We start from the raw sequence: 23695 nt of genomic DNA on the forward strand, positions 1-23695 counted from the left end.
ACTCTTAACTTCTTTGAATTTTTTATGAACTTCGTTTGAATTGGATTATGGATTCAAGGTTCATCACCTCATGTTTTTGTATGACTCCATCATGTTTATATCTACCTTATAGTGTTCGAATCAACTAAGGAACGTAGGTACATCACTTAGAAACTAGTTCAAAAAATTTGCAGAAGAATGGGGTGAACTGGAGTCCTTGGCGCTCTAAGAGGCGTGGTGAGGCATGGGGTGAACTGGAGTCCTTGGCGCTCTAAGAGGGTTGGTGAGCCTGGCCCTAAACTTTAGAGGCCAGGTTAAGGATCTCAAGAGAGTGCGTAGGCCCAATTCCTTACACACAGAGATTTTCATGTGGATTTATGGGAGGTACGACACCCCAAACCCTGTACCCAGGTGTTCTTGACTTTTCTCCACCGTTTTAAATTTCTAAGCCCTATAAACTTATATGGTTCTTTCCCCAAACACAGAGGATCATTAGTGCCCTCAATACAAAAAAATGTTTAACTTGAAAAACAACTCAGTAACATAAATGGAATCAACACTCGACATTCAATAACTCAACCAACACGAATATAACAATGTTTTTCAGGAACTTCACTTTTTATCATTCACCCAACGCGAAAATCACTAAATTAAAAAAAGTTTGGCGTGTGGGAGAATACAATTTCTCCCCTATAGATACATTCGTCCTCGAATGATATTTCTTTGACTAAGCTAAGAATAGTAACCTCAATTTCAACACTCAGCTAATTTGTTCCTCTTTAGGACCTTCATTTATGTGACGTCCTTTGTTCTCAACTTGCAAACTTTCGATCTATAATCTAAACAAGAATATCCTTATACGATAAGCTATCCTCAATACCAACATTTTTAGTTGGTACAATCAATGAAGGATCACCCATGCACTTTTTCAACATAGAGATGTGAAACACCGGATGAACTACGTCTAACTCTTCTGGTATCTATAAGTCATAAGCTACATTGTCAATCCTTTTGGATATGACATAAGGTCCAATATACCAGGAAATAAGCTTCCCCTTCTTTCCAAACCTCATAACATCCTTCATGGGTGAAATTTTGAAGTACACCCAATCATCTACTTCAAACTCCAACGACTTTCTCTCAAAATCTACATAGGATTTTGACAAATATGTCTTGTTTTCAATATATCTTGAATCACCTTAACCTTTCCATAGCTTGGGAACTATATATGGTTCTATAAACAATGTTTCACCAACTTCAAAGCACCAAATATGAGATCTTTATCTTCTCGTATAAAGAGCTTCGTATGGAACCATTTTGATGCGCACATGTATGTTTTTGTAACAAAACTTAATGAGAGGTAGTTGATTATCCCAATTCCCCTTGAAATCAATCACACATTCTCTCAACATGTCTTCTAAGGTATGAATATTGCGCTCTGCTTTCCCGTAGTTATGAGGATGAAGGGAAATACTTAAATTCACCTTTGAACCCAAAACTTTCTGATAAGACATCCAGAGTTGTGAAGTTATGAACCTCTATCTGAAATTATCAAAATAGGGACTCCATGACATCTAACAACTTCCTGAATGTATAACTTTGTATAATCCTCTGTTGAATGAGTAGTCTTTACCAATAAAAAATTAGATGATTTTTTCTTTCTATTGACAATCACCAAAGTAAATTCCTACGAGACCTTAGTAACCTTTTGATGAAGTCAATCTTAATCATCTCCCACTTCGATTTCGAAAGTTCTATACTCTGAGCCAATCCTCCATGCCTTTGGTCCTCTACTTTAAATTGTTGACAATTCGGGCACTTCGCAACAAACTCTGCAATACCCTTTTCCATACCTTCCCACCAATATACTTCTCCCAGATCGTGGTACATCATTGTGGAAACTAGATGAAATGAATATATAAAGCTATGAGCTTCTTACATGATCCTCTCTTTTAGTCCATCAACCACACGTACACACAATCTTCCTTTATATCTCAATACACCATCTTCCCTTTGTTAAAAAGTTAATAGTGTTTTCTTATGAACATTTGCCCTTAATTCAAGAAAAATATGATCTTGATCTTACTTTTCTTTCAATTATGACACTAATATTGACTCAGCCCCATTTTTCACTTCTATAACTCCTTTTGTGGAATCCATAATTAGGACTCCCTAAGTGTGACAGTCTATGCACATCTCTTGCTAGTTCTTTCTTATCTTCTTCAAGATGGATGATACTAACCATAGACAACCTGTTTAAGTTATCAACAACCACATTAGACTTACCTCGGTGGTAAAGAGTGCTCATGTCATAATCCTTGAGCAATTTGAACCACCTCATTTGTGTGAGATTAAGCTCTGTCTTAGTGAACACATATTGTAAGATCTTATGATCATTGAATACATCAACATGAACACCATAAAAGTAGTGCTGCCATATCTGTAAACCAAAAAGTATAATAGTCAATTCTAAGTTGTAGGTTGGATAATCCTCTCATTAACTTTCAAGTTTCTGGACTCTGGAGGCATAATATATAACCTTACCCTTCTATATAAAAACACAACCCAAACAACCTCTAGATGCATCACAATACACTACAAAGCCTTGAGTACCTTCCGATAAAGTCAAAATTGGGACAGTAGTCAACGTTGTTTTAAAACTTAACTGTTTTCTGAGTCAACTTGGTCAATGGAGATAAAATAGACAAAATAAACCATCAAAAAACCTTCTATAGTATCCAGTTGAACCCAAGAAACTTCTTATATCAGTTCAAGACGTGGGTCTATGACAACTCTAAACTACTTCTATCTTTTGGATATCAACTCTAATTCCATCGCGAAGAACTATGTGGCCCTAGAATGCCACAACTTAAACCAAAACTCACATTTTGAGAACTTAGTATGTGACTCCTTATCTTTCAAAGTCTAAAGGACTATTCTGAGATAACGTGCATGATATTCTTCATTCCTTGAATAAATTAGTGTGTCATCAATAAAGACAATAACAAATATATCTAGTTAAGGTTTGAAGATGCTATTAATATGATCCATGAATGATGCAGGTGCATTGGTCAAATTAAAGGACATGACCAAAAACTCATAATGCCCACATCTGGTTTTGAATTCTATCTTTGGAATATCACATTCCTTAACATTCAACTGATAGTAGCCTGATCCGAGATCAATTTTTGAGATCATGAAGCACACTAAAGCTGGTCGAAAAGATAATCAATCCTTGGAAGAGGATATTTTTTCACTTTTTATCACTCACCAATTTCCAAAATCACTAGATTGGAACAAATTTGGTTTACGCATGAAATGAATCAAAACTAAAAGATCTCATATATCTCGATGGGGATCATTCCCAATGAATTCCAGCTGCAAAGCTTGTCGTTCTTGGCAAATTCTTGACTTCTTTTCCTTTCTTTCTTATCTTCTCTATTATCCATGACCTAAGCCTAATTCTAATTTTTCAAAACATATCTGAGACTTGTTTTTACCCCAAATAAATCCCTAAATATAAATATGAATATAATTGGTGAAAAAAATTAGTTTTCCCTTTCTTAAATCTGGAACGGGACTTTTCTCAAAAGACATAACTCACTCATACGATATCAAAATTGTGCAAACTTGGCGGCGTTGGAAAGATTATTCCAAGATCTTTCAACCCATATCCAGAAGAACCTATAAATAATCTTGAGCTAGAAGTTATGGACATTTAAAAATGAACAAGATTCTTCTTAACTTAGAAAGTTCATATTTTCCCTTTTCTTTCCAAAATGATTATTTTTAGTCTCTTAGCTTATTCTTAGCTATTCCCAGTTGCGAGACGTTACAAGTCAAAATACTGCATGTAAATAGATTAAATTAAAGAGAAAAGATAAGTGGGTCCCGTGTTTTTCTTTTTAGCTAATAATCTTCTTTTCCTTCATCTACCGAACACCCCACCACCCTTCTAGCCCTCAACCACCACCCTACATTTTCTATTTCTCCTTTTTTTGAACCCCATAACAACCCTATTTCTTTACTTAGAAACCTCACTCTCTTTCTTTCTCTTCGCATATACTGCCTCAACCATCATTGCATCACCCTTTTCTTCTTCTTCTTCGTTGAACTTTCCATATTCTTTCTCTCTATTTGGAATGTCCTCAGCCCACCTTGATTTCCTTTTTATCAAGAGAAGTGTAACAAATAAGAAAAAGAAATTGATAAGCCAACAACTCTTAAAAATTATTGTTTATAATAGTGTTTGAATATGATAAACTTAAAGGTCTTTTTAATGAAAAAACTATATTTTTTTCGTTTCAAATTGAACTTCCAGTCATTATTTATTGTCTTAATAACGTGTCTTAAAAGATTAATATGTTTTTCTGAGAATGGTTTTGGTATTTTAGATGGATTTTTCAATTGTGATCGAATTTGCTCAATTGCAATCATGACAGATTTGAGGAACACAGATCTCATTTAAAAAATAGTTAAAAAGTAAAATTTCAATAATGTTCTACGTAACAGTGATATAGCGCTGACATATCAATGTCATGGCGTGTGTGAAATGCACTTGTCATTCTGAGAGTGATATCATAATTTTAGAATGATATTAAATTCACTTGAAAAGAAATTAGGGGGTAAATAATTACCCGTACAGTTAAAATGTTATGTTTTTTTTCTTCTTAAAAAAACATAAACTTGGACCCATTGAAATGTTTGATTGTTATCAAATTCATTGGACTTCTTTGCAGATGAAACATGTAAGTTTGAGCATTTAGTTGGATACCAGATGTATAAAATTGTATACAACATTGACTTATTTTAGGATGACTTATGCAGTTGAATCTCAATAAATATTGTTTTTTCAATTTTCAAGGGATATCAGGTGGATACAAATATATAAAATTGGCTACAAAGTTAACTTGTTTTGGGCTGACTAATTCATTTGAGATCTCAATTACATACTTCCTCCATTTAAAAAAGAACAGTCTAGTTTGACTTGCGACGGAGTTTAAGAAAAAAAGAAGACTTCTTTTATCATGTGACTCTAAATTAAAGTTATGTCAAATGTACCAAAAATGTCCTTTAATATTGTGGTCTTAAACATACCACATGAAAAGTTAAAGTTAAAGTTAATGTATTACCAAAAAAGGAAAGGGTCATTCCTTTTTAAACAAACTAAAAAGGAAATAAAGTCATTCTTTTTAAAAAGAGGGAGTACTTTTTTGGAACTTTTCACCAATGAGATTAGTTTGATACCAAATGTACACCGGTTAGGTACAAATTAACTAGTTTTAGGCTTATTAATTTAGTTGAAATCTAAATTACAATTTTTTCAAATTTCTATTGGATATCAATTAGATATCAAATGCATACTAATTAAGTATAACATTAACTAGTTTTAGGTTGTCAAATTCTGTTGAAATCTCAATTTTACTTGCATTTTCTTCACAAATTCCAATAGTATCTTATTTTATTTCCAAAATTGGCTGCAACATTAGCCAGTTTCCAGTTAGCTATTTCAGTCCAAATCTCAATTACATGTTGTTTTTTCAATTTTACCACTAAGACATCAGTTGGATGCCAAATTCATACTAATTTCATACTAATATTTAACTTAATTTATTAGCTGATATCAATTTCATATAAGCATTACCTATTTTTTGGACTATACATTTGAAAAACACTTAATATACAAATAATTGACTAGGACGAATAATAAATATTCTTAAATTATAATTCATTGACGTTAAAGACTTAATAAATCAAAACATAAGTTTTGCACCATAAACAACCAAAACAAAGTAAAAATAATTTTTTCCTTATTTGAGCAGTGTAATTTGAACATGTCTTTTGTTGTGTCCTTTCAGATGACATGCACTGCACATAACCTTAGACATCTTGAATTTCACATCTGCAACCCGTTTTCAGCATACAAATCGTGGTCTCCCTACAACTCTTTTTGAAACAGACGACAATAATTTATGCTTTGGCACTTTTTGAATTGCATATTTTTCTGTTCCGTCGTAAATTATTGTGTTAGTATTACATGATACAAAATTTTAAATAAATTTATACGTATGTTATATCAGTATACGAATTTCATACCACTTTTATGCATACTTTTTATATCTATTTCATGTCAAAAGTAAACACTAATTCGTACCAGATTCATGTCAAAAAGAATACAAAATAATACTTTTTATAACTTGTAATTGTCTTTTATTAAGTATATCAATCTCATCCCACTATTATGCACAATTCCATACTTATATGATGCCAAAAAAGAGTTGAATCATATCAAATTTTGTACCACAAAAACTATAAATTTTTATAAAAATTTGGTCGCACTATCATAAGAATCTCACACAAATTTATATCAATTTTATACCAAAGTAATATAAAAAAACTCAATAATGGTTCATACAAAGAATGAAGAAATATATTTGTAGACATTCAAATCAGTATTCATTCACAAATTAATCCGGAAAACATTATACAAAATTTATATTTAATCAATATTCATTCGCAAAATTCATTGCATTTTCCATTAAACTTTTCCCATATCAAATTTGTTATATATTATTTATATATAGTTAGAAAAAATTCATTTACGAATTCATCGTACTATCAATGGACAAAACAAATTACACAATATCATATATATAGCCAATACAAAAATAAATGCAAATAAACATTAACTTGAAGGATCTCATCGATCACTGTACTTTACTAATATTGATAAGATACCTTACATGAAAATATGAACTAAAATAATTTTCTAATAGACAAAATGAAGACGAAGCAGCGAGAATATTGAGAAAAAAGAAAGGTACAAATACGGTTAGATAAGAATTATATCTTATCTCAACTAATTTACATATTACGCAAAATCCCTTTAAAATGTCGGCGTTTGATATATGATACATAGTAACTTATACATGATAAATAAATAAATTTTGCGCTAAAAAGGAAAGAAAATGTAATTAATTTTTTTATGTTAATTAGCTTGGTTCATGGCTAACTGATCCTAAAGACTCCATATTTTAATAGGTAATTGATTCACACATTACAAATTTCAAATTTTATATTTCCGGAAGCTCGTAGCATTGGTCCCGATAAACCCCAATTTAATGCCTCGTCTCTCCCAATAATGCCTATGCCTTCAACTCGTTCTAAAAAAATAGGATTCCGAGTAATAAGTTTTTGATACTCAGCAATCTTTTACATTGAAGAAAAGTTTATGAACTTTCACTGAAAAAGAAGAAATATGAATAAAATTTCTGATATATTTGCTGCTACATTATGAATATATCAATTTTACTACGACATTCAGAAATTTTGGTCAGCAAAGTGCAATATGAAAGTTACGAAAGTGATGAAATCGTTGTTGGGCAGTCAATTTCATTTTTGAATCTCAAAGCAGCAATTTTAGCATAGTTGGATATCTATGTATAAAGGAAAAACATTGAAATTCGTTTTAACATAGAAGGTAATTTATCTCGAATGAAAGTTAAGAACGACATGAGTGTTAAACTATATTTAGAAGTGAAGAAAATCAATCAGGATTTGGAATGTATTCATATGCATTGACAAAAATGAAAAGATTGTCGGTAATGTGCATAACTTTGATAGAACTTGCGGAGAAATTACATGTGTAGAAGGAAAAACATGGTATACACAAGCTCTTGCGATGGGTTAATCTAGAATTTGTGATTCGTATTATGTTCCATAATTGAAAGTTACAAATTGCATAATTGACTGAAAAAGTATCGAGGTTAAGACAAGTCAGTTATATAAGAATAAAACAACATTCATAGATGTGATGGCCAAATATAAGATAAATAACAACTTCAATTGTAAACTAAAGAGATCTGATAGACAAAGGTATAGGGGTGTTTGAAATTTTAAGATTTATATTGGTGATACAATTAATTTGTTTTAATGTCCGATACATTATAAATTAAAAAGTCTTTGCTTATTATTTTTGTTTAGATGTTCAATATAATTTTTGGTATATCGTGTATATGTTGACACATTACTAAATATTGTTGAAAGGTTAAGAGGATGTTGTTGAAACAATAGTGAAGTTTATAGAAACAGTCATGTAGCATTAGTTCGTTGATACATTGAGTTAAGTATGCTTTTATAGAAGATTCATTAGTTAGTTAATGTTGTTGATACATTGAGTTAACTCTGTTAATAGCATAATATACTACTGTTGAAGCAGTAAATAATTTAGTAGTCCCAACAATCATAAAGCTGACACATTAGCAAATATTGTTATATGTGTGTAAATCATATTTTTTAAACATGATACAAAAATACACTAAACTATTATGTTGATCTTTGAAAATTTTATTATACATTCTTGTACATCATTATTTGATTACTTTACAAATTAGTTTTGTATACATTATAAGATGTAACTGCTCTATGTATCAATATGATGAAAATTTTGTACAGCTATTTGTTTGTATGCTTTTTGGACAAATGTGGATGGACTATGAAGGCTTCCTGCAGGAAACAAATGTGATGTTTTCATTGTTAGAAGACTCTATAGTGAACATACATGTCCAATGAGGAATAGGATGCTAATCAAAGTTCAATCAACAATCGGGTTTGTAAGTTTTGTGACTACTTCAAAACTGGTCAACCATTAACAAATTCATACTCCAAAAGATATAATTAATAATATTACAGAATTCTATGGGGTTCAAATATCTTACCAGAAAGCATGACATGCTAAAGAACGCGCACTAGAAATAATAAGGGAAAACCATCGTCAAGATATAGACAGATGTCGAGATACATATTCATGTTAAATATCATGTAATCAAATTCTTATATAAGATGCAGAAGACAGAGGAAAATAAATTTATGTATCAGTTCATAGCCTTAAGACCATTTAATAAGGGGTTCAATTACTTCATACCATTAGTTATTATCAATGTTGCACATATGAGCGGAGCTAACAAAGGGATATTTGTATCAGCAAGCACACTTTGTAGGTAAGGTATGTGTTTTTTGTAGTTGTTATGTGTTTGTAAATGTTGTTTCTCAAATGATATAATGTGTGTCTGTAATCAGATTGCATATTTAAATTGACATATGTGTATTGTTGACACCGAAATCTATTTGTGGACACAGTTTTTCTAACAATTCAAAAATGCATTTGGCAAGCGAAATAAAATGTATGTTGTATTAGTCTGAGACTTATAAAGAGTGTAAGGACTGTGTTCCCAAATATACCTCATGATGCATGCATACGGCATTGGAAGAATGTCTGTGGCAACTTCAAAAGGAGCATAAACACCCTAAGTGATCTATTCTACTATATGGACAAGGCATACATAAAGGAGGATTTTTATAAATTGATGGCTAAGGTTGATAGAGTTGATCAAAGGGTTAAGGACTACCTTGAGGATGCAGGGTATACGAAGTGGTCAAGATTTCATTCAACAGTAAAAAAAGATAGAATGATGACATCAAACATAGCGAATTGTATCAATAGTTTTTTTGTTGAAGCACGACAATTGTCTATATTAGAATTCTCGGAAGAAGTTAGAATTTGATTTCGTTATTGGCATTGCAAGAACAGTGAAATAGCTTCTTATAGAAAGGACACGTTAGAGAGAAAATTTGAGGAGGTATTGATTATAAACACATCTAAAAGTTCAAAGATGGAGGTATGTATCATGATATATTATTTTGTATTATATGTATATAATTCAATGTATCATTTTGTAGTTTGAACATGTTTCTTTGAAATAATCATATAGTTGACTTTTTTAATATACTCAGGTTATTCCATCATCTGAATTTATTTTTCTTGGTTTATCAAAATGGAAGAAGATATATTTTTGTCTTTAGAGGAAAGTAAGTTCTTATGGAAGATTTCAACAAGATGAGATTCCTTGTGCACATGCAATCGTTGTTTTAAAATAAAAGAATGTTACACATATGCATTCATGTTGCTCTGATTACTAAAAGTCTAATGCATTTGCAAAAGCATATGAGATTCCAATAGTAACTATGAAATGTTACAAATATGCATTCATGTTGCTCTGATTACTAAAAGTCTGATGCATTTGTAAAAACATATGAGATTCCAATAGTACCTATGCCAGATAAAGAAGATTGATTAGCTCCCGAGAATGTGATAGCTGAAATTGTGTATCCACCTAGAATAATGATTAGTTGGACGATCAAGGAAAAGAAGAAAAAGAATGCAAATAAAAAGATTAGGTGAACACAAATTTATGTGGTCAAGAAGGTCAATAGAAGAACTTGTACTTTCTTCCTAAAAGAAAGGTTGAATATTAAGTATTGTTTACATTTGTTATTAATAAGTATTGGTGTTGAAAAAAATACTTTATTAGATTTGCGTTAAATAAACTTTTAGTTGCACTTATAATTATAAATACTTTGTTATGATTTGTGTTGAAAACTTATTTTGTATCAATGTTACTTTTGTTAAATAAATTTTGCTATGCACTTATAATTATAAATTAAATGTCGGGTAACATATATGATAATGTACCATGTCCATCAAATTTCATAACATTTGTTATATCATATAATGTAATGGTTACTGTATCATTTACAATGACTATAGATCATGTATCATGTAATATATATTAAGTATCATGTGTGATAATTTATTTGATACATACATTAAAAAAACATTTGAGAACGACTATGAGATTTAGCACAACTATAATATTCAATTTTGATAGTGAATCATATATATTAAGTTTTTTTAAAAAATTATTATTAATTGTTTATTATATCCGATTAATGAGATGATACATAATAATAATGAATATATGTATTAGGTACATTATACATTATATACTACACTTTTTCTTTATGTAATGTCATTATATGTCTGAAATTTAACTTTTTATAGGTAAAATTACTTGTTCCGTAATGTATCAAAATACAATAAAACTTTAGTGAAATTTTCAAATGGAACACAAAAAAAAACATAAAATAATGCCTATGCAAATATACTATCTATATAAGCCAAATCTTCTTCTGGTGATGAAGTGACTATGCCATTAGGTTTTGGTGGATCATCATTCTCACTAATGTATGCACACTTAGCCTTCTCGCTGCCATAGCTCCACGACAAAGCTCCTTATCTTTTGCGTAGGTATTCAGGATAAAAATAAACCAATGATATTTTGATTTGGCCGCTCAGATATTCCGCAAATGTAGAAACATATAACCCGCAATCTCTTTAAAAATGAAAAATATAAATTAAATGCTGAATGATACATGATTAAAAACAAAAATATCAGAATTCTTACAGGCTAGCACAGTTTTTTGGTACAATTTCTTGAGCAAAATCAATCATGAAAGGAACTTGTGCCTCCAAAAGTGAACCAATAATGTTGTCCTTGTAAGTATCACAATCACCAAAGTTTGTTCGTTCAATTTCTTCAAAGAATCCATTGTCCATGAGGTAAGAAGAATGCATTTTAGAGGATATTTTTATCTCGTGTGGAACTGCTTTTTTCCTTGAGCCTAATGATGAGTCATACACTCTTATTACCCCTGTTTTTCAATGCAACAACCGCCAACACCAAATGAAATTCTTGACTGCAATTTGCAATGATATTCATGATACATATATAAAACACCAAACCACACTACACAATAATTAATGATGCATAACATAAACAATCAAATATATAAATAACTTTAAGGATACAAAATTTCAACTAATGATACATCAACGTTAGTACAACTTATTAAAAAATATGAAAATACATTACACATAATGTATCACTCTCTGATGTATCAACTATTTTATTGTTCAGTTTGACACAAAAAAATTCATGATACATTTTTTAGATAGACATATAAAACAAGGGTTTTATAAGTGTAGACTAAATTTAAAATCGATATGTATCAAACTATCATAGGTTTTTTGCATGTATCAGTTTTTAACCTAAATTTACTAAACAATATAATACATTTACTTCATGTATCATTAAATTTTAATTTAAGATATCAAACGCAATATAAATCTCTGACAATTTTAATGAGGATTAAAAAGATATATATCTTGAACAATGTGGGTAAAAAAATAACGGGTGCTGCTCTTTTCCTTTTGGGGGGATTTTTGCAACATTTGATTTAGAGGATTCCGAAACATCTTTGTTCGGCTCCTTCCTCAAGTTCAAAGGATCATGCAAACAAAATGTATATTTTCTGCCCAACCTTCATCATCAGAATCGTAAACTTTTAGATTTGAATCTGATTCCATGTGTATCCGACAGAAAACGATGAACCAAAATAAAAATAGAAGTAAAAAACGGACAAACATTAGGAGAGAGGACGGAGAAGACGATGTATCAAAATATCAGACAAATTTCTGAAAAAAAAACCTTAAACTCAAAAGTGAAGACTGATAATTGAAATCTGTTTGATGGAAAAAAATTGAAAATCAATTCGGATAATAATTGTAACTGAAAAGATAATTGAGTGGAATTAGCGAGACAAAGAAGGAGTGACATAGGGAGTGGTGAAACGCGGGGGAGGAAAGAGGGAGTTATATATCTGCTAGATTTTAATTACAAGTTAAGAAAGGGATTTAAGTCATTTTTTTAAGAAGTAGGAAAAAGTAGACAATAAGAAACTTAAAGTTGTGTATTTAAGTTATTTTAAAAAAAAAAAAAACTGTTTGAACAATTAACAAGTGAGAGAAAATTTTAATAACTACCTTGAGCTAAACAAGGAAAACAACTATTCTTTTTGTGATATATTTCTTAATTTTTTGACTCCAATTAATTATCATTAAGATTTTCGAATTTTCTGTTAATACACTATCGTTTTTAATGTTTTTTCCAAAAAAAGTATATTCACACTTTAAAAAAAAAATTAAATTTATGTAATATGTTATAACTCGTAATTATTTATTGTTAAAACTTGAAAGATAAAAAAATAATGTCATACCTTATTATTAGTTGTCATGTAAATGTTATATATAAAATTTTCATGATTTTCCACCTTCTTCTCAATATCGATATTGTTTATCTATTTTATACCTCTGTTAGTGTAGAGGAGGTCACCCAACAACCTATAACGCTAATCACTACTCTCACTGGCACTAGGAAGTTAGTGTGGAGCAGAAGTCTCTTTATAAAGTTTAAATACACATATTTCTTTTTTCTTTTGCAAGAACGGAAAAAAGAAAAACTGAATATTATCAACATTCAAATTTTATAAAGAGATTTTTGCTCCATACTCTACACTAACAGAGGTATAAATATAGAAACAATACCGATATTTAGAAGAAGGTTGAAATTCAGGGACCTCTACATTGCTTAAGTAATAGTATATAAAGAACAACATTATGAATCATAATAAAGCAGTTAAGGCTTCTTTACAATGGGTTATTGAAAATAGTAACTGTTGATGATAACATTTACGAATAATAATGAGTTATAATAATAGCAGCCATCAATTAATGTTATGCAAGTAGTGGCAAATATAAATAGAGGTGTTATAATTGTCATTTAAGATTTGTAACATTAATAACAGATGGATTCTTTTTTAAAAATAGAACACAGAAAAATACGGGAAAAAGGCAAAAATTTAAGAAAAAAGATAAATGTGTATTCAGATCAAAGTAGTATTCCACAACAACATTTTCTTTCTGATTTTCGTGTTTTGTACCAGTATTCAAGCCCAAATACTTTGGATTTGTGTCATGTATGACCCTATTTTGGGGGAATATAATTTTTTTCATACGTAGGGCTTGAACCCGAGACCAATACTTAAGAGAGGAGCAGCCCCATGCGTTATACAACATTAATTGATGGTGTATGTGTTAGTAATTATTCTGTAAGTGCTTACACTAGATTGGAATTATTGATTGCAATGAAGCAGTGTAGGACGGAGGCGGTGCGGGTTGAGCTTAACCTGCAAACTTTTTAATCCCCTCCACCCTCCATAGCAACACTTATCATTTTCAACCTGCCCCACACCGCCCCGCATATACCAGCCCCCATGAACCCGTCCCACATTATTTTTTTTAATATTTTCTTTTTCTAGTTATATTTGATACTAAAACTAACATTCATAAAAAAAAATTAATTTTCATTAAGTTGTACTAATTTAATAGGATAGTGACTTGAAATTTTACTTTTTAGAGGTCAATTGGAAACATGCAAGAAAATATATTTTGATTGAACCATTTTTATTTATAATCTTCATATTTTTTTGTGGCTTTAATACAATTATCTAAATAAATAATGTTCTATCACTCTATAACAACTAAAAAGTTTAAATTATGTTTGAACTCGCATAAAATTACATGTACCCACAACCTGCCCCGTCTCACAGTAATGTTTTTTAATAAATCCACTCCAACCCCACCCCATTATCATCCCCAATTGGAATTTGTTGAATAAGTTTTTCAATCCATATCATTGTATCATTCAATCGAACATAAACACACTATTGGAGGTATAAAAATTCATATCACCAGGAGATACATGTGCAATATACGTGTATAGACATTAAAATTTTGTAGGAATCTAAGAGATGTGTTCAATTCGAATTGGGACTGTAGAAGGTGTATTTAATTTTAGTTAAAATTCTCAGAGACTACTAAACTCTAAACCCTAGTTTATGCCTATATAAAGGGTACTAAAATTCCATTAAGAGGTCAAAATCTCGAATATCACATAAAATTGATAGTTCATATAGAGGCTTAATCTAAACCATCCTAGTTTGAGAAGTACACTACTAACGGCCCTCGAATGATTGAATAAATATCATTGGATTACAATGGAGGAACAAAATCTCAAATCATGGATAAATATAAGTAGATTAGAATCAAGGGAGGGCCATAGTTGTGTCTGCAATAAAATTATATTTCTTCATATATTTTATTTATGATTGTTATTATTTTTCTATCACTTTCAAAATTGTTGCAAACAACGTGTCACAAACTATTTAATGACAAAAACAAGAAAAAAAAGCGAACAATAGATGATCTACAAATAAATTACAACCCCATGTAGGACATACGAAAAACGCTGTGAGGTTTAAATAAAGACCCCAACGGACATACTATGGTCATAATAATTCTTGACAACACACTTCTTTTGTAATGCATAATACTTGGTTGATTTGTTATGTACCACAAAATGACTAATACTATTAGTGATGAAGCTCACATTCTTAAAGGTTTGAATTTGGTAGTGAATCCTCCTCTTAACTTGAATACCTGCTTCTTCCATGAAAAAATCTCAATCAAGAGACATGGAGGATCCTATAGAAGTACGAAATTCCGATCTTGAGAATTTACCAAACCATGTACTTGATCATGATGTAGTTATAGTGATGGTTCCTTTTCTAGCTCAAGGCCATCTCAATCAACTTCTTCAACTTGCCAGTTTAATCTCCTCGTCATATGATCCTCTAGTCTATTATGATGGCTCGTCCACTCATAACCAACAAGTTCGTATTCAAGCCAACGCCTTAAATCCTTCAAACATGCAAAAATCAACTTCTATTAAATTCCAACTCCTGAATTTGCTTCAGCTCCACCTATCTTTAATGCCTCAAGCAGATCCCAATCACATATAGTTACATTATGGGATGCATCTATGCTTATATGCGAGCCCGTCGATTCCTTTTTATGCAATATCTCCTCTAAATCCAGACGAGTCATTGTTGTTCATGATCCTTCTATGTCATATAGTGTTCAGGATGTGTCTTCCATTCCCAATGCTGCTTCTTATATATTTAATTGCATTTCAGCTTTAAGTTTGTACTGTTTTGTGTGCTTATTTAGTGGAGTGCCCATCAATCTTGGAGAAGAATTAGTAAAAAACATACTGTCCTTTGAAGGAACAATGACTTATGAAATCAAAAATATTATAGCTCTTCAGCCTCCATATACTGATATGAAATCTAGTGAGATCCATAATACAAGCAAAGTAATGAAGGCGAGTTTCTTGATTTGTTGGCACAAGTAGGAATTATGTAGAGAATAACAGAAGAAGAGTATAATTGGGGAACCCTTATGCTAGCCCAAGCCAACTAAGGAAGAGGAAGCTAGAAAGAAGAAAGAGTATTTTTGATAAAAGTACCTTGATATAGAAGAAGAGAGTATTCTTGATAAAAGTACTTTGATATAGAAGAAGACTAGTTGATTTTAATTTATTACAAATGACTATGGTCACACCTATTTGTCCTAGTATATGGGTGCTTCAAGAAATTATTCTAGAAAGATCTACAAGAAAAATCTACATGATCCTATCTTCTAAATGTCTATCAACAATTTAGACTTTTCTATTATTCACTATAAATATATACTTCTCTAGAACATCTACACCATTCCTAGATACACCAATTACCTACGTAACTGCTCTTCATAACTCTTGAAAATTCTACTTAATATCTATAATTATTTATACATCCAAAAAATCATCTTTAATTTTCACACTCCCCCTTAAAGTAATTTTTTTTAAACTACCCAACACTTGTTTTGGAAGAACTCAAACGAAGCTTTCACCAATGTCTTGGTGAAATCTCGGCAGTTTCTTCCGAACTCCTCTTGCTTTATCAAATGATAAATATTTTCCATTATCAAAGGAGCCATCTGAATTATCTCGTCCTTGATTTCCTAGACTCCCCATTTCTCTTAAAATACCTATAGTTGTACTATGTGGAGAGACATCTATGATGTACAAGTTTGAAACTCCGATGTTCAAAATTTTGGGACACACCTCTTCCAATGCAACTTTATAATATTGAGAGATTTCATTAGTATTAGCCTCTTCATCTAAGTCGGTATTGTCATCTATTTCTTGTGAAGTCTCAGCACTATAGTAGGATACACCATAAGATTTCCTTTCGAGCACTTCAAATACTTGTTTATCATCTTTATATGTTTCGATAGTTATATTATATGTCCTTTTGCCTAAAATTTGGCCTTCAAGGTCGTTTCCCCATCTATTTGATTAGCATTTTCTTCTAATATTTGAGCTAAGCTAATGACTGACGATTGATCGAAGACTTTAACTTCCCATACATCTTCCTTAGTACATTATTCATAAAGGTCACCATCGACATGCATAGCTCCAGACATTTGTTCAAAATCTATTTCCCTAATCTCTTCGATAAAAGCAATCATATCAACGGTATGAACATTTTCAAGATTTTGTTGATTTATATTGATGACATCATTTTCTTGTTTCTCCATGTAATTGACTGCATTATATTTTGAATCCTCGATTGAGTCATCTTCAAGGTTGATGAAAACCATACATCTATTTCTAGAGCCTCAACTACTAAATAATTTTCCAGTCTTCTTCTTCTTCAACAACTTTTTGAGCCATATTGCTCTCCTTTGCTCAACAATATCTTTTTATATGCCCTATTTCTCCACAACCATAAAATCTTAGAGGCTTCTTACCATTATAGTAAGAAGACTCTTCCTTCTCTCTAGGTGAGCATGATCCACCTGAGGATCAGGAGTGTAGCATATATCTTGTTTTTCCTTTAAAATTCCTTTTGTCGGATGCAAGAGAATTTTCTTCTATTTTGATAAGTATGCTAGCCAACTGATTCACTAGTAGTTCCTGTGACAACAACAAATTTTCAAACTTCTCCAAGGGTGGTTGTTGAGTCCATCTTTGAATTGACGTCACAAATGGAATATATTTAGGTTTTAACCCATGAATGACGATTCTTTTCATTCGTGCTTCCGAAATAGCCTCTTTCGGATTCAACAAAGATATCTCAGAACATAAGTTCTTAATCATAAAAAAAATCGGAGATATAAAGATTACCTTGAGTGGTGTTGGCGAATTCATTCTCTAATATCTACAACCGAACTTCATTCTTTTTATTGAACAAGTGATCGAGGATCCTCCATATCTGATGAGACGATCTACACTTTACAATGTGATAAAATAAAATGGTCCTCTTAAGAATGACCTCCGCCTTCGCATTAACTTGCTTTCATTTCTTGTATATGCTACTGTTTTCAAATCTGTCAACAGGAGGACTTGTGTCATTCCCATTAACAGCTTCCCACAAATCCTATCCCACAAGGTATGATTCTATACATGTATTCCATACCTTCTAATTTGAGTGATTCAACAACTCCATCCCAGTCCATTAATACGACCGCTAAAATCCATCTACACAAACTAGTTGAATCTATCACCAACCCGTTCTTGAAATAACACTCACAAGTCAATCTGTGGCTATGGCTGTGATACCATGTAGAGAATAACAAAAGAAGAGTATAATTGGGGAACCTTTCCACTAGCCCAAGATCGTTAACTAAGATCGGTAGATCCAACTAAGGACTACGAAGTTAGAAAGGAGAAAGAGTATTCTCGATAAAAGTACTTTGATCTAGAAGAAGACTAGTTAATTTGAATTTATTATAAGTTACTATGATCACCCCTATTTATACTAGTATATGGATGCTTCTAGAAATTATTCTACAAAGATCTACAAGAAAAATCTAGATGATCCTATCTTCTAAATATCTAACAACAATCTAGATTTTTCTATAATTCATTATATATCTACTTCTTTAGAACATCTACACAATTCCTAGATACACCAAATACTTAAGGTACTACTCTTCATAACTCTAGAAAGTTCTACTAAATATCTATAGTGATTTATACCTCCAAAAAATCATCTGTATTTTTCACACTCCCCCCTTAAAGTAATTTTTTTGAAACCACCCAACCCTTGTTTTGGAAAAACTCAAACGAAGCTTTGATCCAAGGCTTGGTGAAAATCTTGGAAGTTTCTTCCGAACTCCTCTTACTTTATCAAATGATAAAGATTTTCCATTATCAAAGGAGCCATGTGAATTATCTCATCGTTGATTTCCTAGAATCCCCCTTTCTTTTAAATTTCTTATAGTTGTACTATTTGGAGAGACATTTATGTTGTACAAAATTGGAACTCCAATATTCAAAATTGTGGAACACACTTCTTCCGATGCAACTTCATAAAATTGATAGATTTCATTAGTATTAGCCTCTTAATATGAGTTAGTGATGATATTGTCATCTATTTCTCGTGAAGTCTCAACACTATAGAAGGATACACCATCATATTTTATTTCGAGCTCTTCAATTACTTGTTTATGAGATTTAGATGTTTCGAAAGTTATATCATCTATCGCTTTCCGTGCAAATTTGCCTTCAAGGTCGGATTCCCCATCTATTTGATTAATATTTTCTCTATTTGCTTCTAGTATTTGATCTAAGCTAATGAGTAACGATTTATCGAAGACTTTAACTTTCCATACATCTTCCTCAATACTTTCTTCATAAAGGTCACCATCGACATACATAGCTCTAGACATTTGTTTAGAATCTATTTCCCTAATTTCTTCAATAAAAGCTACCGTATCACCCGTATGAACATCTTCAAGATTTAGTTGCTTTATATCGATAACATCATTTTCTTGCTTCTCCATGTAATCGACAACATTATATTCTGAATCCTCGATCAAGTTTTCTTCAAGGTTGATGAAAACCATAACAACTATTGCTAGAGCCTTCACTACTAAATAATTTTCCCAGTATTCTTCTTCTTAAACAACTTTTTGATCCATATTGCTCTCATTTGATCAAAAATATCTTTTTATATGCCCTATTTCTCCACAACCATAAAATCTAAGAGTCTTCTTACCATAATAGTTAGAAGACTCTTCCTTCTCCCTAGGTGAGCATGATCCATCTGAGGATCGAGAGGGTAGCATATATCTTCTTTTTCCTATAAAGTTCCTCTTGTTGGCTGCAAGAGCATTTTCTTCAATTTTGATAAATACAGTAGCCAACTTATTGGCTAGTAGTTCCTGTGACGACAATAACTTTTCAAACTCTTCCAAGGATGCTTGTTCACTCAATCGTTGAATTGACGTAACAAATGGAATATATTTAGGTTTTAACCCATGAATGACTATGCTTCTCATTCGTGCTTCCGAAATAGCCTCTTTCGGATTCAACAAAGATATCTCAGAACATAAGTTCTTAATCATCAAAAAATAATCGTAGATAGAAAGATTACCTTGAGTGGTGTTGGCCAATTCATTCTCTAATATCTGCAACCGAGCTCCATTCTTCTTGTTTAACAAGCGATCGAGGGTCCTCCATATCTTATGAGCTGATTTACACTTTATAATGTGATCAAATAAATAGGTCCTCTTCAGAATGACCTCCTCCTTCGTATTAACTTTCTTTCATTTCTTGTATAGGCTACTGTTTTCCGATTTGTCAAGAGGAGGACTTGTGTCATTCCTATTAACAACATCCCACAAATTCTCTCCCACAAGGTATGATTCCATACATGTATTCCATACCTTCTAATTTGACTGATTTAACGACTCCATCCCCAGTCCATTAACACGACCACTAAAATCCTTCTACGCAAACTAGTTGAATCTACCACCAACCCGATCTTGAAATAACACTCACAAGTCAATCTGCATCTATGGCTCTGATACTATGTAGAGAAAAATAGAAGAAGAGTATAATTGGGGAACCCTTCTGCTAGCCCAAGATCGTTAACTAAGATAGGAAGATCCAACTAAAGAAGACGAAGCTTGAAAGGAGTAAGAGTATTGTGGATAAAATTACTTGGATATAGAAGAAGACTAGCTCATTTGGGTTTATTAAAAGTTACTATGGTCACCCTATTTATACTAGTATATGGGTGCTTTTAGAAATTATTCTAGAAAGATCTACAAGAAAAATCTAGATGATCCTACCTTCTAAATATCTAACAACAATCTAGATTTTTATATAATTCACTATAAATATCTACTTGTCTAGAACATCTACACAATTCATAGATACACCAAGTACTTAAGTTACTACTCTTCATAACTCTAGAAAGTTCTACAAAATATCAAGAATTATTTTTACCTCAAAAAAATCATCTTTATTTTTCACAGAGTAAACAACAATGGGCAATTGGACCATTTCGGACTACTAAACTCCCAGATCATTTCTTTATATATATTGTGGAACAACAACTACATTTTTCGATACAGTAATCATAGAGATAGCGATGGGATTAGATTAAAGCAAAAAGAAGTTCATATGGGTTTTATGAGAAGATGATAGAGGAGATATCTACACCCTGGAAGCTAGAAAACTTGAGTGGTCAAAAGGATTTGAGTAAAGAGTAAAAGGTATTGGGATAAGTTGTAAGAGAATGGGCACTACAACCCGAAATCCTGGCTAATTCTTCCAGTTGGGTTCATGAGTCATTGTGGCTGGAATTCTTGCATAGAGAGTATTACTATGGGGGTACCAGTAGTTGCTTGGCCTATGCACAGTGATCAGCCAAACAATGGTTTCTTAGTGATAAAAATATTTAAAATAGGCCTGATTTTGAGGGAGTGGGATAAACGCAGGGAGCTCATAAGTCCATCCACTATTGAGAATGTCGTGAGGAAGTTGATGGAATCAGAAGAAGGTGATGTAATTAGAAAAAGAGCAGAAGGATTGGGAGAAGCTGTGAGGCGTTCCACTAAGAAACAGGGTTCTTCTCGAATAGTGTTGGATTATTTTATCATTTTTATTAAAAGATAAAGTTGCTTTCACCATATTTTTCAAGTATTTTAGTTACATCTAATTTAACTTTAAGTTTAGGTTCGGTATCTTAAACTTTTTATGGCTATCACTCAGATGATCGCTTTGTAATTCTCATTTTTTTAGTGGCATCTCCTTTTTCAAAATTTTTGTGTTACGAGATTGCAATTCAAGATTTAAAGTGTTTTTGTTTTTGTGTTTTCTCACTTATTTATGACAATTATAGTTACCCAACTTCTTTAGCCCCCAAACATGACCAGGCCGAGCTTTACAAGAGATTAATTGAAATGGGGAACACTCCCTAAACTTAATTCGCATAATAGCCACTTAATTTCTTTTTTGATTCATTTTTAGGGTTAGGGTTAAAAAAGGTGAAAAGGTGGGGTTGTATTGTGGGGTCATGGGTCATTTCATCAGTTCAAGAACTTGGGGGTAAAAACATGTATATAAAATATCATTTTCATCCCCAACGCTTCAACATAAAATAGAATCATCCCTCAAAATAATTATATTAGAATCCTAAGGAATATAAAAATAATTTAACAAATAAAGTTAAAATTTTCGAGGAACCTCCTCGTCTTCCTTAAGCTTCTCAACCTTTTGTATTGTAACTATAAACCTTCATAAAATTATTCATCCTTCATCTTCCTTCTTCTGTATTTCATCTTCCATTACCGAAAACCTAAAGAAAATAGATATTCTATAGTTGTTCTCGAAGAATGAAATCGAGTTTGTCTATTTTCATCAATCTTCTTGTCAAGTTCAGTCAAAGTTTTTTCAATGTACTTCCCATATCATTTTCAATCTTCTAAGTCTGATTTAAGTTTAATCGTGTTTTCTATTTTCTTTTAGCCTATTTGATTATTATATTGCTATAGTGTCGTGAAAATCTTGAAGTTTAGATGTTTGTTAATATTCTGAAAATTTCACCCATTATAGTTCATGCATAGGAATATTTGATTTTTTATTTTTATTGATTTTTTGATTTTTAACGTTTATCTGGTTCAACAAGCTAAAAGATTTTACTATATGTTGAGAAGCCCCTGTATGTTGGTCAACTACAATGGAGTTTAGGTCAATGGCATTGTCGAGTTTTGTTGGAACTCATACTTTTTCATAGATATTTTAAGCATTACTTTGTTTGTATTGATAGACTTTTGGTAGATTTTAAATATGAAAGTTATATTTTTGCATATAATACAGTATGACTCCTAAATCGCAGAAGTGCTAAAAGATATATTTCTAAGCCTTCTAAAAACAATAAAAGAAAGGCTGGAGAAGTTTCAAGAGGATCTTCAATAAAGAAATAATTTGTAGCTGAAGAGCCTAAGTCTAACTTATATTCGGATACAATGGTTGAGATAGATAACTATGAATACAGTAGTAAATTTAGTGAAGAAAGAACTTATAGTGTAGATGAGGAGAGTAACACAGACAGACTGGAGATGAGGACGATGATCCTCTGTCCTTTCTAATCTGTGCACTAGATATCTTTGGTAACTTCTTTAATATAAGTACATGGATGGATGAGTTTAGATTTTTTCCAACGAAAATTTTTTTGAGAGCAAGATTGACCTTTTATTGTGATTTTAGAACTGTGTTAGTTCAACAAAAAATTCATAATGAATTTAATAACTAGTTGCTTTGGACATTTAAGAGATATTCCAGATTACTACAAGTTCAATGGACAATTGGTCCATTATATGTTGCTGTGTCATGCTAAGAACGATAAAGAAATTGCATGAGATGTGGTTTTGTGTGAATGATAAGCCTGCGTGTTTTGGCTTAAAAGAGTTTGCACTGATTACAGGGTGGAATTGCTCAGCATACCCCCGTGAATCAAGAATGAAAAGAGTACTTGAGAAAGGTAACAAATTCTAACATAAAGTTACGAAGAGTAAAAATACCAGTGTTACAAAATTGATGAATTTAATTAAGGGTACTAGATTGAACAAGAGCAGAAGTTCAAGTGCTCCTTAGTTTGGTTACTCCACTCTTTGTCGCTTGCCCACGATCAATCTAAGATTGTGTATTCAAACCACATTAATATGGTAGATGATTTAGAGTTTTTTAAGAGTTATCTGTGGGGAAAAGAGTGTTTTGATTTAATAGTGAAGTACCTGAAG

At 31.6% G+C, this 23695-nt stretch overlaps 1 protein-coding gene and 2 pseudogenes across 1 annotated transcript; 2 read left to right on the forward strand and 1 right to left on the reverse strand.

Annotated features, from left to right (window-relative positions):
- Positions 1–959: 959 nt before the first annotated feature.
- On the reverse strand, positions 960–11452 carry LOC138347979 (uncharacterized). Its single transcript, XM_069296586.1, has 4 exons — positions 11283–11452; positions 4016–4145; positions 2266–2419; positions 960–1126 (listed from the first exon to the last, which is right to left on the reverse strand). Exons 1-4 carry the CDS (start codon positions 11450–11452, stop codon positions 960–962), a joined length of 621 nt encoding a protein of 206 aa, XP_069152687.1.
- A 3797-nt stretch (positions 11453–15249) lies between these two features.
- Positions 15250–15979, forward strand: LOC138347980 (zeatin O-glucosyltransferase-like; annotated as a pseudogene).
- A 5063-nt stretch (positions 15980–21042) lies between these two features.
- Positions 21043–21569, forward strand: LOC138347894 (zeatin O-glucosyltransferase-like; annotated as a pseudogene).
- Positions 21570–23695: the final 2126 nt, after the last annotated feature.

This window comes from Solanum lycopersicum, chromosome 4, assembly GCF_036512215.1.
Source record: "Solanum lycopersicum chromosome 4, SLM_r2.1".
NCBI lineage: Eukaryota > Viridiplantae > Streptophyta > Magnoliopsida > Solanales > Solanaceae > Solanum > Solanum lycopersicum.

Excerpts from the sequence above, each read along its gene's own strand:
- LOC138347979 (XM_069296586.1), bottom strand. The coding sequence starts at position 11,452 with ATGCATTCTTCTTACCTCATGGACAATGGATTCTTTGAAGAAATTGAA. Across the intron at positions 2,420-4,015 it reads AGAGAAAGAAAGAGAGTGAG|ATATGGCAGCACTACTTTTA; the intron begins GTTTCTAAGTAA and ends TTTGGTTTACAG. Across the intron at positions 1,127-2,265 it reads GAGCACTCTTTACCACCGAG|ATTTTGAGAGAAAGTCGTTG; the intron begins GTAAGTCTAATG and ends AATCCTATGTAG.